The sequence below is a fragment of the Embiotoca jacksoni genome, unplaced genomic scaffold (genome assembly GCF_022577435.1).
Source record: "Embiotoca jacksoni isolate LCO1_2020_lvr unplaced genomic scaffold, fEmbJac1.0.p SCAF_46, whole genome shotgun sequence".
Classification (NCBI taxonomy): domain Eukaryota; kingdom Metazoa; phylum Chordata; class Actinopteri; family Embiotocidae; genus Embiotoca; species Embiotoca jacksoni.
Window position 1 is genome coordinate 1,608,772 of NW_027185399.1, and position 13,119 is coordinate 1,621,890.

Here is a 13,119-nt window from a genome sequence, read left to right on the forward strand (position 1 = left end):
TCCTTTCCTGAGCTCTATTCTTTGACCTTTGACCCCGTGAGGGGAACAGCTCAAAGAAATTCATTTTGACAGTTTTAATCAGTATTTGGGTTTTGAAGTTTGAGACCTACACATGATTGCAGAAGCGAGTCTGAGATGGAAAGGAAGGACCCAGGATGCACCGCGGCCATGTGTCGTCTCAGGACCCCCAGTTGCTGGCTTAAAAAAAATGCCTGTCTGGAATTGTGCAAAGTTTCTGCTTTAAACTAGTTTAAATAATGACGCTGTCGAAGAGTTACTGTGTAGTTAGTTGTATCAACAATGATGTCATCAAAAATTACATAAAAAAAAACAACCTTGACCCTTAAAACCTTTCAAGAATAATATCTGACAGCGAAAAAACTTCCAAAACATTCAGTAACGTTACAATGAAAGGAACTTTATTGAGAGATCTTTATTGAGTTATAAATGAGGTTTTTTTATAGGTTTAGACAACATGATTATTGAAGACTTCGTTGAATATAAAAAGTAACATCAGAAACATTGAAGCTGCAGCCGGTTTAAACCTTGTTTGTTTAAACTTGGATTGTACCTTTAAAATGTTCTAAAAACCCAATAAAGCCGAAGAAACTTTCCCTATTATGGATTTGTTGTACTAAAATAACTCAAAATATGAGCTTTTGGAAAGTTTGGAGTTCAAAATGTAAAATAGTGATATGTTTTGGGGAAAATGTAGACGAGGAATTTAAAGGTCCTATATTCAGGCGGTGGGGGAGATGAGGAAGCCGGTGAAGGTGTGGCTCGTGCTGCTCTGGCTCGTCACGATGCTGTTGTACTTGGTCACCTGCAGGGACACCGAGTCTCCGGCCTCCAGCTCCAGGACCGCCGAGCCGGACGACACCAGGAAGCCCTCGGCGATGTCGCACATGGTCATCTGAGCGTCGACGCCCTTCACCAGCTTCAGACACACCTGGAGGGAGAGGGGGGGAAGAGAGGGGGTGATGCTGGTGACCACGGTAACGCCTCAGATTACAGCGCATTACAGTACATGTGGTTCAGGGGTAACGAACTTCTGTTTACATCCTAAATAATCATAAGTAAACAAATAAACGACTTGATGAATATAATAAAACTATTCCTCCCAGACTAAACCTAGTGTGTTGTTCTGCTGCAAAACAAGAGTGTAAAAATTAAATAATAATAATAATAATAATAACTAAAAACTCAAAATATGAAACACTTTTTTTCATGAATATAATATATTATCACGTGACAATAAACTCAAAGAAAATAACAATAAAAACATTAAAACTTTACGGCTTAATATTTGACATTTTTAAATATTTGACATTTAATTACCCAAAGTATTTTTTTTTTAAACTACAAATTACAGTATGTTATAATAAACTTAACACAAATAAACCCAATGGTAAACAAAACCACAAAACATTAAACATTTTATATTTTTGAAATATTCATGTTTAACATTTATTTTACGTGCAAAATAGAATTTGAATGGTTCTAGTTTTACGTTTAATGCTGTTAAACCCTGCAATAGTAGTACTGTTGTTATGAAACAGACACTTAGTAGTTAAAAATAAAAGACTTGCTCTGTACTCGAAGTGAGTTTTTTATTGATTACCTGTTAACGTGGGATCTTAAACACACTCAGAACGGACGAAGAGACAAACAACGTGACACAAACAAACCTCTCCAGACTCACTCTGCTCTTTGCTGATACGTGATAACTGAAGAAATAGATGCCTTTGATGACACTCGTAAACACGCCGTCAGCCAGCTCTTCTCCTCGAAGCTGCTCGTCCAGGTCGGGCAAAATCGCTCTGTGGGAAAGACGCGTCAGAGTCTACCTGTCAATCAAACCAGCCCCGCCCCCCAAACACAGCTCTGTTTGAGGCCCAATATCTAATCAATGCTGGAGTTATCTTCAGAAGGACCGCCAGAACACTTGATGCTTTTTCAATGGGAGTCTATAGGAGACGGGCCCCAGTGGCATATATTTTTATATGCATATATAGTCTATGATGCCAACTGATGGGCATCAGGCGACATAGATGGGGTCTCTGGGAAGTTAAAGTCCAATAACACAAATGCAGTTACTGCTTATCGCCACAGGTGTCGCCAAAGAACCGGAGATCTCTGAGATTGTTTTCAGGGCTTAAAAAAAAAACCCGAATGAAGATACAAGAGTTTCTGTTCCTGTTCTCCGTCTCTCTCCCTGCAGGACGTTGAATCTCTCCCCCTCTGTGACTCGAACCTTCGCAGCACTCACCTGTTGAAGTCGACCGGCGTGTCGAACTGGGGTATTTGCGCTATCGTCCGTTGGCAGGAGAAGAAGGATTTCTGCTGGTTGGACGGGTTGAAGGGTCGTCCCTTCTCCCCGAACTGGCCTCCGTCTCCGGGATGCCCCGGCAGACCGGTGTCCCCCTTCAGACCGGGCCGCCCCGGGGGGCCCCGCACACCTGGCTGCCCCTCCTGGCCTCTGACGGGCTGTGCGGCCTCACCTGCTCATACAAATAAACACCAGCTGCACAATAACATCTCAAACTAGAATTAATGATCCGTTGATTGTGCACTTTATATGCAATAAATTCAGAATCATGAATGTTGATAACATGTAAATAAAGCGGTTTGAGCTCACCTACGTCTCCCTTCTCTCCTTTAGGACCGTCCCGGCCGTTGGGCCCGTGGGTGCCCGGTATCCCGGGGATCCCGTGGATTCCGGCACCACCGCAGGACGACTGGGTGACGACCGGGGTGACGTGAACCAACAGCAGCAGCGCTGCAGTACCGCAGCTCAGCCACCAGGGGGCCTGAACACACACAGATACAATTTACCCTCCAATGAAGCCCAGATTTACATCCTCTGGTGTTAATATTTGGACACATTAAGGCAAACGGAGTCACTAATTCTGGGTCGCTGAAGGATCTCCAGTCAGATCTTGAAACAACGAAAAACAATGTGAAAAATGTGCTCGAAATATATCGATTTATAGAAGTTATGAGCAGCCACAACTTTTCGTGTTCCAGTGATAACGTGTTGATTATCTCGTTATCTCGACATAATGAAGCCCATTTTCTTGCTGCAACAAAATATTTTTTCTTGTAATCCAATTTAGAACAAAATAATTGCACATTGCTTCCGTATGAAGGTCAAATTAAAATTGATGTTTGTATATCTGTAAAATTTGGGGTCTTTTAAGTTGTATTTACAGAATTTCACTAACAATCAGGTCCATGTTAAATTTCATATTTTAAAATACACATTGAAGATTAGATAAATTTGACTTCAAGCAACATTCAAGAAGAACTGTGATGAAACTCTTCTGTATAAAGACTGCATCACTCAACGTATTCTTTGTTTGGCTGGGTTTTTTAGTTTTTTTTTTAAGAATAACAAAATATTCTCACCATTTTCAGATAATAAAGTCTCTCTTTCTGCAGTACAGCTGACGAAGAGCGGAGGTGAAGAGCGATTCTGCGTTACAGTCGCTGCAGCAGTTCAGTCTGGAAAAAAAAACAGGAAGTGAAACTGTTCGAGAGAAGAAGAACAGAAGACTGACAGATTTTTAAACTTAACTCAGTTTAGTCTGTTTCTTTCTGCTTTGAGAAGGTTGGCTTAAAAAAAACCCTGATAACAGACCTTTAGACGGGAGCTTGTGTCAGGAGGTATATTTACAGAAAGTAAAAGTATCAATAGAACGATGTCACATTTTTCTGGTGTTGTGGAGTTTTAATTTAACGACTTTAAAATGATTTTTTTTTTTTTTTTTTTTTTTTTTTTGTCCAGACGTTTCCGACATAAACGTAAAGATGCCGGCTACGACGAAAGAATATTCCAAGTTGCCGAGACAATTTTCTGATACGGCAACCAGGTAAAGCGTGTAATACACACGCCCGTCCACTAGAGGGCAGCGTGTCAGCGTGACCTGCTTTAGCAGAACATTATACATTTATTATATATATTATAATATCAATATACATTATTTTATATATGCAGTACGCATATATATTTATGTAGCAAAAATATTCTATTAAATATGATATATTAAATATGATATACAATATAAAATGTATAAAACGAAGTGCAGATGAGAATGTTGTTGCTTCTATCCGAGGACACAAATCAGCGCTCAGAGGAAGTGAAACAGTTTAATTTCCACCTGGTGGAAAACTGATGATGAAGCATTTATGAGTGCATCTGATTAAAAAAATCTGTCCTCCAGATTACATTTTGTTCTGTTTCCTGTGAACTTCCTCTTGGTGTTTCCAGTCAGTGTCGTTCACCGTCAGTATCTGTTCCACAAAATGTTCATTTTCTCAGCAGAATCCAGCTGATGTGTATTGCTTTTTTTAAATAATAATAATTACATCCTGTGAAATATGCTTGTTTTTCCAGTTTCTCTCCTTTCTCAGATCCTCTTTTTCATTTCTTACATTTTTGTCCCTGATTTATTTTGTCTGTTCATTTAAATCCAGTGTGAACGTTTTTAACTTGTTTCGGGAAAAACAAGGGGGATTTTATTACCTAAAAATATCAACACATCATCACTTTAATGTCATTTTTAATCTCAGCATCATTTTTTAAAGGTTGTGTTTTTTCAATAATCCTGTTGACAAACAAACGAACTGCACTGAAAATGTCAACCTGCCCGTTGGAGGTAAAAATGGCACCAAATGAGACGCACATGAAAATACAAAGTATTCTGACGTGATACTGAATCTTCAAATCTAAACTGCAGAAATCAAAAAACAAAATAATCTGAAAACATTTTTTTTTTTACTCTGAAATAATCAAAGCAACAAATTAAGTGAATTTGAGAAAAGGAGTTTAATAAAATTGTTGCAGACAGATTAAAATGTTCTCCATTTTTAAGCGTCTATTCTTCATTTGACTTGAAAGATTCACAACAAAACTACAACAAAGTAAAAACTATAAATTGTTGGTTGCGTTATAAAATGTTACAGAAAAAGGAACGTAAAGCTGAAGAATAACCACTGTGTACTTTTTTTTAAAGAGGTGAACATGTGAGTGATTGACAGGTGTCTGGCCTGTAGACTCAGACTGTCCTGCGGGTCAGTGAGGGTGCAGCAGGAAGCCGGAGAAGATGCTGTAACCGTTCGACATCCCTTTCATCCCTCGGTAGTCTTTGGTCTCCAGCCAGACCTCCTGGTCCTTCGACATGTAGACGGCGAGGCCGCCCGAAGTCACCTGGAAACAGTTCGTCATTCTTTTTTTTTCGGTTTATTACACTCAGACTCATCCGGACTTTCACGGACACACTGAGATCCATATTTGTAATAAATAAACAGAATAAATGTTCATTTCAAGTATACAGCATGAAACCAGTGCAGCTACAATCTCCCAGATCTCCCGTTGCGTTCTCTCTGGCGACCCCTGTGGCGACAAGCGGTCACTGCAGCTGGGTTATTTGTTTTCTCCAAACAATGTCGCCGGTGTAAATTAAACAAATTGACTAAAAATCTAAATTCAAAGCACAAAACGCAAAAAAACCACACAAAGAGCCCTCATGACTGCTCACTTTTCGTATTATTTGCCGTTATTGATAACGTAGCGACGACAAAGCGGCGGTATCGTTTGTGTGCTCGTACCTGTCTCCTGTTGCGGCGATGATCGCAGAACGAGGAGAGAACCACCTGGTCGAGCTTCAGCACCACGCAGAGTCGGTCGTCGGTGCTGGCGTGATACACGAAGTAGTACGTTCCCGCAACCCGACACCTGCAGCACAAAGTCAATTACAGTAAAATGCATTAAAAATACAAAAATAATAAAAGTTCTTATGCTGTCTGAGTCGGCCGCCTGATCGAACTCTAAAAAAAAAATGCTCAAAAAAATTGAAGGGAACTGTTTTTTTGTTTTTTGTTTTTTAAAGCCACGATAGCTGTTAGCACGGCTTCTTAATTCAGACTGAAATGTCTCAACTCCAAAGAAAGTTTGTGGTCTCATTGTCCCCCGAGGACGCCCTGAGGTGAACGTTTTCTCGCCTGAAGTGTCCGCTGGTGACGTCGTAGTCGTCGTTGATGTTGGTGATGACGTTGTTGAACTTGATGACGCTGGCTTTCGCCGGGTATTCGTGGGTTTCTCTGGCCACGCTGAACGCCGCCTGCTGCTGGATGCCGATGGTGCTGCAGCCGAAAAGGGACGACACACGCACACACACACACACACACACACACACACACACACATATATATAATATATATAAATATATGTGTGTAATTAAGTGACAATACAAACCTGTCGTCTGATTACGTACCCGGGTTCTCCTGGTTCTCCCGGAGGTCCGTCGGTGCCCGGTTCCCCGGGTTTTCCAGGTTCCCCGCTCTCACCTCGCTTACCGGGGAATCCCATCGGCCCCATCTTCCCCTGCACCCCCCTCTGAGGGCCGAGGCCGCCGAGCCACAGGGCCCCTGAAGGCAGCAGTCGGTCATAATTAGGAACGCGTTACGGTCATGTGGTCACTTTGGTGTGTGATCATTGGACGGCTCGCCGGCTAACGTTAGCCCACGTTCAGAGGTCACAAGATGACGTCACCGAGGCTAATGCTAAGCTAGCCAGTGTCCTGAGCTGCCTGCTTGTGTGTGTGTGTGTGTGTGTGTGTGTGTGTGTGTGTGTGTGTGTGTGTGTGTGTGTGTGTGTTACCTAGCTCTCCTTTCTGTCCTTTGTCTCCGTCATGGCCGTCTCTGCCAGGAATTCCAGGAATACCTGAGAGCAGTCAGACAGATAAACAAACAAAACAACAACAACAACAACACACACACACACACACACACACACACACACACACGTGGACCACGACAATCATACACACACACACACCTGGCATCCCGGGCATCCCTGATGCTGGACAGGTCTCCATGGCGACCAGCAGAGGAACGGCCAATGAGAGCAGAGCTCCGATCGCGAGAGCATAACAACGTTGGAGCATGACGGAGAACCTGGAGGAGAAAAGTTTGAAGGTAAATACAAGGAAGAAGGAAAAAGGAGGAGAGGAGAGGAGAGGAGAGGAGAGGAGAGGAGAGGAGAGGAGAGGAGAGGAGAGGAGAGGAGAACTCGAGAAAACGGGAGATTAGGAAGAAGATGGTGGAAAAAAAGAAGACAAAGAAGAAGAAGAAGAAGATAGGGGAGATGATAGGAAAGGAGACGAGGAGAAGGAAAGGAGAAAGGTGTGAAGAGGAGTTAAGGAGGAAATGGAGGCAAAGAGCTGCAGGTTTAATATTAGTTCTTAATCAATTAAAGTTTTCTTCATTAGAAGTGAAAACCCTCAGAATAACAATAATATAGCCTCTTTTTTTTTAACAGATGAATCCACGTAGTCAGAAATGTATCACGTAGTAAAAAAGTATAAAACTCACCCGAGAGAACCGACAGTAAAAAAATAAAACCCGCCACGGCGAGTTGAAACCAAAGTGAGCTGAAGCTGCGAGTCGTTCAGGAAACCTTCACGTCACAGACGACAGCTCGTAGTTCTGCATTTCTGGGAGGTTTTAAAGACGCAAAGAGAGCCGGGAAAACAAATGTAAAACGGGCTGCAGCGATTTCACTCATATTCAGACACCAAAATCATCTTCTGTGGAGCTGAAGATCAAATTACTGAAAGAATAAGTTTGGTGAGAATCAATATTTTGGTTTTCTGTCAACTAAACCTGTGAAACAAAAAAAACCTGTTTTATCTGTGCATTTAGAGCCACACACACACACACACACACACACACACACACACACACACGTTAGTGTGTATCAACATCTGGATTCATCTGCCGCTGAAAATAGTCCCCATCGAATGCACTATTTTCCTCATTAGAGCAGCGAATGTTCTCCAGTAATCAATCTGGACGGTTTCGGATCAAAAATAAATGCTGACGTTGTGTATTTATAATACTTATATTTATATATATATTAATTTCATTAAAATGTAATATATTTCACAGTAATTTACATTATAAATCTGAAATTGGAATGATTCAAATAAAACTCATCAATCTGCTCACTGGTCATTTTATTGTTTTGCAAACAATGAGCTTGTTAAATGCTGTGGTGGGCCACAATGAGGAAAGGGGGCGGGCCAAAGTTTAATAAATCAGTCTTCAAAACAAACACAACATAATGACAGATCAGCTGACGACACGCCAAAGTGGCAAAAGTTTACCAAAAAGAAGAAGTAAAAAAAAAAAACGTGTTTCACTTCCTCTATGTGTCATCTCTGCCAGAAATTAAGAAATTCTGATTTGAACTTTTATTTATATTTTGGGTAAATTCCAGTTATGACTCAGTCCTTTTAAAAAAATGTTCTTTTCCTGGTAGAAATGATTTTCACTACGATCTGGATCCTAAATGTATATTAAACTTTTTGAAAAACGTTATTATTCAGATTCCAGAGTTAGAAAGTTATTAACTCTCTTAAAGTTAGTATCTCGGGTGGTGACCATATTTAGACGAGCTGGGGGAGGAGCCAGCGGTGGATCAAACTGATCTGATTGGAAACCTGACGATACTACGTCCCGCCCACCGATAGCTGTAACCTGACTGCACCACAGGCCTGTCAATCAAACAGACACGCCCCCAAAAACAGGTCTTCTTGAATCTTCTTTTCTAATGAATGAGGGATTATTTTCAGATGGACCTCCAGAAAACTAATAAGAAGGAGTGACTTTAGCTAACAACACCGAGATAACTGATGGACACATTTTATTCACTTTGGATTTGATGAGAGAAGTTGAATGGGAGTCTATGGAGCCGGAGGCTTTTTGGAGCCGACCTCTAATGGCACTCGCTGGTATTGCAGCTTTAAGGCACTTCTGCATCGGCCTGATTTTTTTAGCCCCAGAAGCTACGAACACTTTTTATAAACACAAACACAGATTCCCGGTTCCTTTTAAATTCTCCATTTCTTCTGCTTCCTAAAAATAAATATAGTCTCCCCCTAAACAACACAGCAGAGTTTGAAGTGTTTTTAACATTTCCTCCCTCCTCACCAGCGAGTAGCCAGATCCACCTGTTTGTTTAGTTCACCTGCTATTTGGATAATCTGATAAAAGGCTTCTTTATTTAGGAGTTTGTACCATGTTAGGACCAGAGCCACAAGTATAACTCATACTGCAGGGATTTCATTCAATTACAATCATTAATCATTCCCACACTTAATAATAGTTTTTAATTGGTTTTCAACATTCAGAGAGTTTACATGAATCAGCATGAAGGAAACGAATCAGAATAACAAACACTGAATGTATTGTGACGTTGTGAAGTGACATCTGCGATGTTTAGATGCTGCAGAGTGTGAAACTAAACTTTATTCTGGATTGGAGAAGACCAGGAAGCCGTTGAAGATGATGTGTTTCTCTTGGTTGTCTTGTGTGTCGGCAGCTGTCTGCTCGTCCCTGACGGACTCGAGCCAAACCTTCTGCCCGACGGCCAGCTGTAAGACCACGCCCCCCGACAGCACCTGAAACGCAGCAGGGCCAATCAGAGCGAGGCTTCAGGACACGACGCGGCGGGTCAGTAGTAAAACAACGAAAAGACGAAGAAGGAATATGTGTAAACGCCGGGGGATTTTGGGTGAATGTTTTATAAATGAATTGAATTTATTTCTCGGTGGAGCTCTTAAAACCGACCTGATTTCTGTTCCTGTTGTAATCACAGAAGGTCAGCTTCTTGCTCAGAGCTTCGCTCGCTATCTGGAGACAAATGCTGACCTGCAAAGACACAAGACAAATATAAGACAGGATGAAAAATGGAGCTAAAGTCACAATGACAAGTTTATATTTCACAATGTGGTCAGCTGTTATTCATGTATACAGAAGGGCAGCAGCTGATTGGACAGCGGGGTGTTACCTTGGCCATCGAGTGGAAATTGAAGTAGTAAACACCAGGTACTCTGCAGGTGAATAAGCCTGCGGCTGCGTTAAAGTCGCCAGGGTTCGGTTTGTTGACCAAAGTTTGCTGGTACTTTATGATCTGATACAAACAAACAAACAAACACGAGTCAAAAAACAAAAAACACAACAAACAAACAATAAACCGATCAATAAAACATGTAAGAAAACAACATGTATGTTTCTATATTTTCCCAGATTACATTTTTTTACACGATAAACATGAGCAGTGGACATTTTAAACATTCATGGTTGGGGAAGATTTTCTAGAATATATTCACAGATAAAACAAAACAGAAAAAATGGTTCATGTGGAGTGATCCAAATATTGGAGACTAAAAAAGAAAGGAGAGTCTCGGCGGTGTGATGGGCGTCGGACCGGACCTGGCTGTAGCGAGGATAGCTGGTCACGTTCCTCATCACTGAGAAGGCCGAATGGACTTCCTGCTGAGAGAAGAGTTGTCCTGCGGGAGCAGAGAGATAACGAGCCGTGTTCGTTTCAGATTCTGCCGACACTGCAGTTTGTCAACTGTGTATTGTGTATAATTTTTAGTTTTTGCCCCAATATCAATGTCATGTTTGTCCTCACATGTCAATAATGTGTAAGTGTATTTAAATGTAATGAAATTCTCCAGTAGACTAAACTAACCTCCATTTTCCCTTTTTATTGAATTTATTTGTCCAGTTTAATTACATGGAGGCTCTAACTGTATGTATTTAGCATGATGTGTATTGTTTGTTATTAATCATATACGTTGTGTGTTAGCGTGATGTGTACTGCAGGGAGTTGTGTTGTTACCGGGGCCGATGCTCCTCCCCGCCGGGCCGGGCTGACCCGGTTTGCCAGGGTGACCCATCCGCCCCAAATCACCCCGGTAACCTTTTGGACCCATGACGCCTTGGGAGCCCCGATTCCCCATCTCTCCCTTCAGCGTCAGCAGGACGCCGGCGTCCGCCGGGCCGTCGGCCATCACAGCTGGAGGCAAAGAGATGAACATTCAAACCACTGGTAGCTGATGTGTTTTGACCACCAGGGGGAACCAGAAACATCCGGCGAACACTCCGTCAACTGGATGTAAAAATGGACGTAGCCTCCGAGTCTGAAACATGAAGCCGGTGCCAAAGTCTCTTAAAGTGCAATACCACTGAGGGCCACTAGGGGCGGGTTCTAAAAAACCTCCAAGAGACTCTCCTTCAAAAAGCATCAACTTTTCTCATGAAATATTAATTAAATAAATGTTTCCCACAGGTCGTTATGACATCATTAGCTAAATTCCCTGTGATCAGTGTCCTGGCGGTTCTAATTCATTTGTTATTAGGCCTCAAAACGAGCTACGTTTGGGGGCGGGTCTGATTGAAGATGGTGTTGATCAAAATGCCAGACTGGAGACTTCAAAATGTCCGATGGGTGATGTCATGATGGGTCGCCGCTCTCTGGACCCTCTTCGCTCTCTTTTAGCTCTATTTTTGGTCTCCACCATCTCCGGAGGGAAATATCCAACTCTTCAGCTGATAAATTGATAAATGCTTTTTTTTTTTTTTTACCTGGCTGTCCTTTCTCTCCCTTCACTCCGGGCCATCCATCTCTGCCCTTAGCTCCCGGCTCTCCTGCGTGGCCGTCCGTTCCTTTGCAGCACCCATTGCAGTGGCCGGTCCACGTCAGCGAGGCCACGCTCACCAGAACCACCAGCCCATAATAACCTCCCATCGTCCCAAAAAATAGCTGGAAGAATGCCATTTTGAAAAAAAAAACAAAAACGATGAGGTTGAGGGTTGAAGTCAAAACGCAAGAAAAGAAATGACAAGAATAATGTGACATTTGCTCTTTATACTGACGTCAGTTTTTATATTTAATATTATGTTGAAAGACAAAAGAAAAAAAAACTCAAATCTAATCTGATATAATTAAATCTGTCTGCAGCATCACAGATAAATGCATGCGTAATTATCTAAACTCAATATTGATTCTTATTCCCATGAGACTGCCATTTATTTCAAGATCATAATATTTCATTATTATTATGATTCATTATTTTACTCACCAGTTGAGTCTCTGGATGAAAAGGACGAAGCTTCGTTCCTCCGGTCAACAGAACGGACTTCTGATTAGACTGAAGGAAAAAAAAAGAAGAGGAGTGGAGTCATTCTCACACACACACACACACACACACACACACACACACACACACACACACACACACACACACAACGAGTGAGGAAATGAAAGTCATGATTTGGTAGGAAGAACGATTGTTCAATAAACATGTTTGTGTTCTGACTCCTGCTGGTCTGTTGCTGGTTGGATAAAAAAAATAATAAGTCAGTCACTCTGAGATCACGCTGAACTAAGGCAGGTTTATTTGTAGAGCACATTTCAACAAGGCAATTCAAAGTGCTTCACATAAAACCATTAAAAGCCTCGAAACATCAGGCAAAAGAAAAAGGACATTTAAAAACAATTAAGAAGAAGCAATTAAAACATTAAAAACAGTCATTAAAACTCAATTCATGAGTTGAAGTCATTCTCAGTGCAACTATCAACGACAGCTGCTGAGACAAACGAACTGCCTCAACGAAACCCACTGAAGCCTTAAAGCCCGAGAGGTCCTGAAGTCAAAGGGCGCCACCGTGTGGTCACACGATGCAACGACGGCAGCAACCAGTCGTGTAAATGTGAGCAAGCAGCAGATCGAAATGTTTTCTGGGATGCAGGTGTTAAGTTGCCACGTCCTTCTTGTGTAAATGATGAATTATAATAATTGACAAATCCTGCTCTTTTAACAGACATTAAAACATCCGAGACAAATTATATTATTGGCAAAAATAACATTTTTCAGAGGATTGACAGGATGAACACCAGAATAAATCAACTCAGCCATTTTTAAAAGAAGAAAACAACTGCAGTAATTTAGCTTTAGGTTTTACGTCTGTTTTTTTATGAGATATTATTTTATTTCAGATCAAGTGTGGCGTCTAAAAATTTGGCAAAAACGACTTTGAAACATCTTTCTCACAATCATCTCTTGCAGCATCTTCAGTTCATTTTTCCGTCTCATTTTATTCCTCCATCGGTTAGATTTTTTTACTCCATCTCAACGCGTGAGGAAAACCAACTTCCTGTTTGTCTCTGAAGAGAGGCGGAGCTTGTAATGGGCCCGCCTCTTGTGTGTTTTCTGTTTCTGGAGTGTCCTGTGAGTCAGCGATGAAGACACTGTCACACAGTTA

The 13,119-nt window shown here is 41.6% G+C and overlaps 2 protein-coding genes across 2 annotated transcripts; both read right to left on the reverse strand.

Moving 5' to 3' along the window:
- Positions 1–465: 465 nt before the first annotated feature.
- On the reverse strand, positions 466–12,943 carry LOC138210404 (uncharacterized). The gene is made up of 13 exons (XM_069169534.1): positions 12,909–12,943; positions 11,937–12,005; positions 11,440–11,617; positions 10,694–10,870; positions 10,279–10,358; positions 9,854–9,976; positions 9,634–9,714; positions 9,320–9,464; positions 3,409–3,482; positions 2,639–2,810; positions 2,270–2,501; positions 1,703–1,820; positions 466–949 (listed from the first exon to the last, which is right to left on the reverse strand). Exons 1-13 carry the CDS (start codon positions 12,924–12,926, stop codon positions 740–742), a joined length of 1,677 nt encoding a protein of 558 aa, XP_069025635.1. The 5' UTR covers positions 12,927–12,943; the 3' UTR covers positions 466–739.
- Positions 4,810–7,451, reverse strand: LOC138210506 (complement C1q subcomponent subunit C-like). Its single transcript, XM_069169687.1, has 7 exons — positions 7,375–7,451; positions 6,839–6,957; positions 6,662–6,724; positions 6,276–6,429; positions 6,004–6,144; positions 5,611–5,737; positions 4,810–5,209 (listed from the first exon to the last, which is right to left on the reverse strand). The coding sequence occupies exons 2-7, from the start codon at positions 6,945–6,947 to the stop codon at positions 5,075–5,077; spliced, it is 729 nt and encodes a 242-aa protein (XP_069025788.1). The 5' UTR covers positions 6,948–6,957; positions 7,375–7,451; the 3' UTR covers positions 4,810–5,074.
- Positions 12,944–13,119: the final 176 nt, after the last annotated feature.

Excerpts from the sequence above, each read along its gene's own strand:
- LOC138210506 (XM_069169687.1), bottom strand. The coding sequence starts at position 6,947 with ATGCTCCAACGTTGTTATGCTCTCGCGATCGGAGCTCTGCTCTCATTG. Across the intron at positions 6,725-6,838 it reads AGGGATGCCCGGGATGCCAG|GTATTCCTGGAATTCCTGGC; the intron begins GTGTGTGTGTGT and ends GACTGCTCTCAG. Across the intron at positions 6,430-6,661 it reads AGGACAGAAAGGAGAGCTAG|GGGCCCTGTGGCTCGGCGGC; the intron begins GTAACACACACA and ends TGCTGCCTTCAG.
- LOC138210404 (XM_069169534.1), bottom strand. Across the intron at positions 9,465-9,633 it reads ACAACAGGAACAGAAATCAG|GTGCTGTCGGGGGGCGTGGT; the intron begins GTCGGTTTTAAG and ends GCTGCGTTTCAG. Across the intron at positions 3,483-9,319 it reads CTTCCTGGTCTTCTCCAATC|AACGCAGAATCGCTCTTCAC; the intron begins CAGAATAAAGTT and ends TGCAGCGACTGT.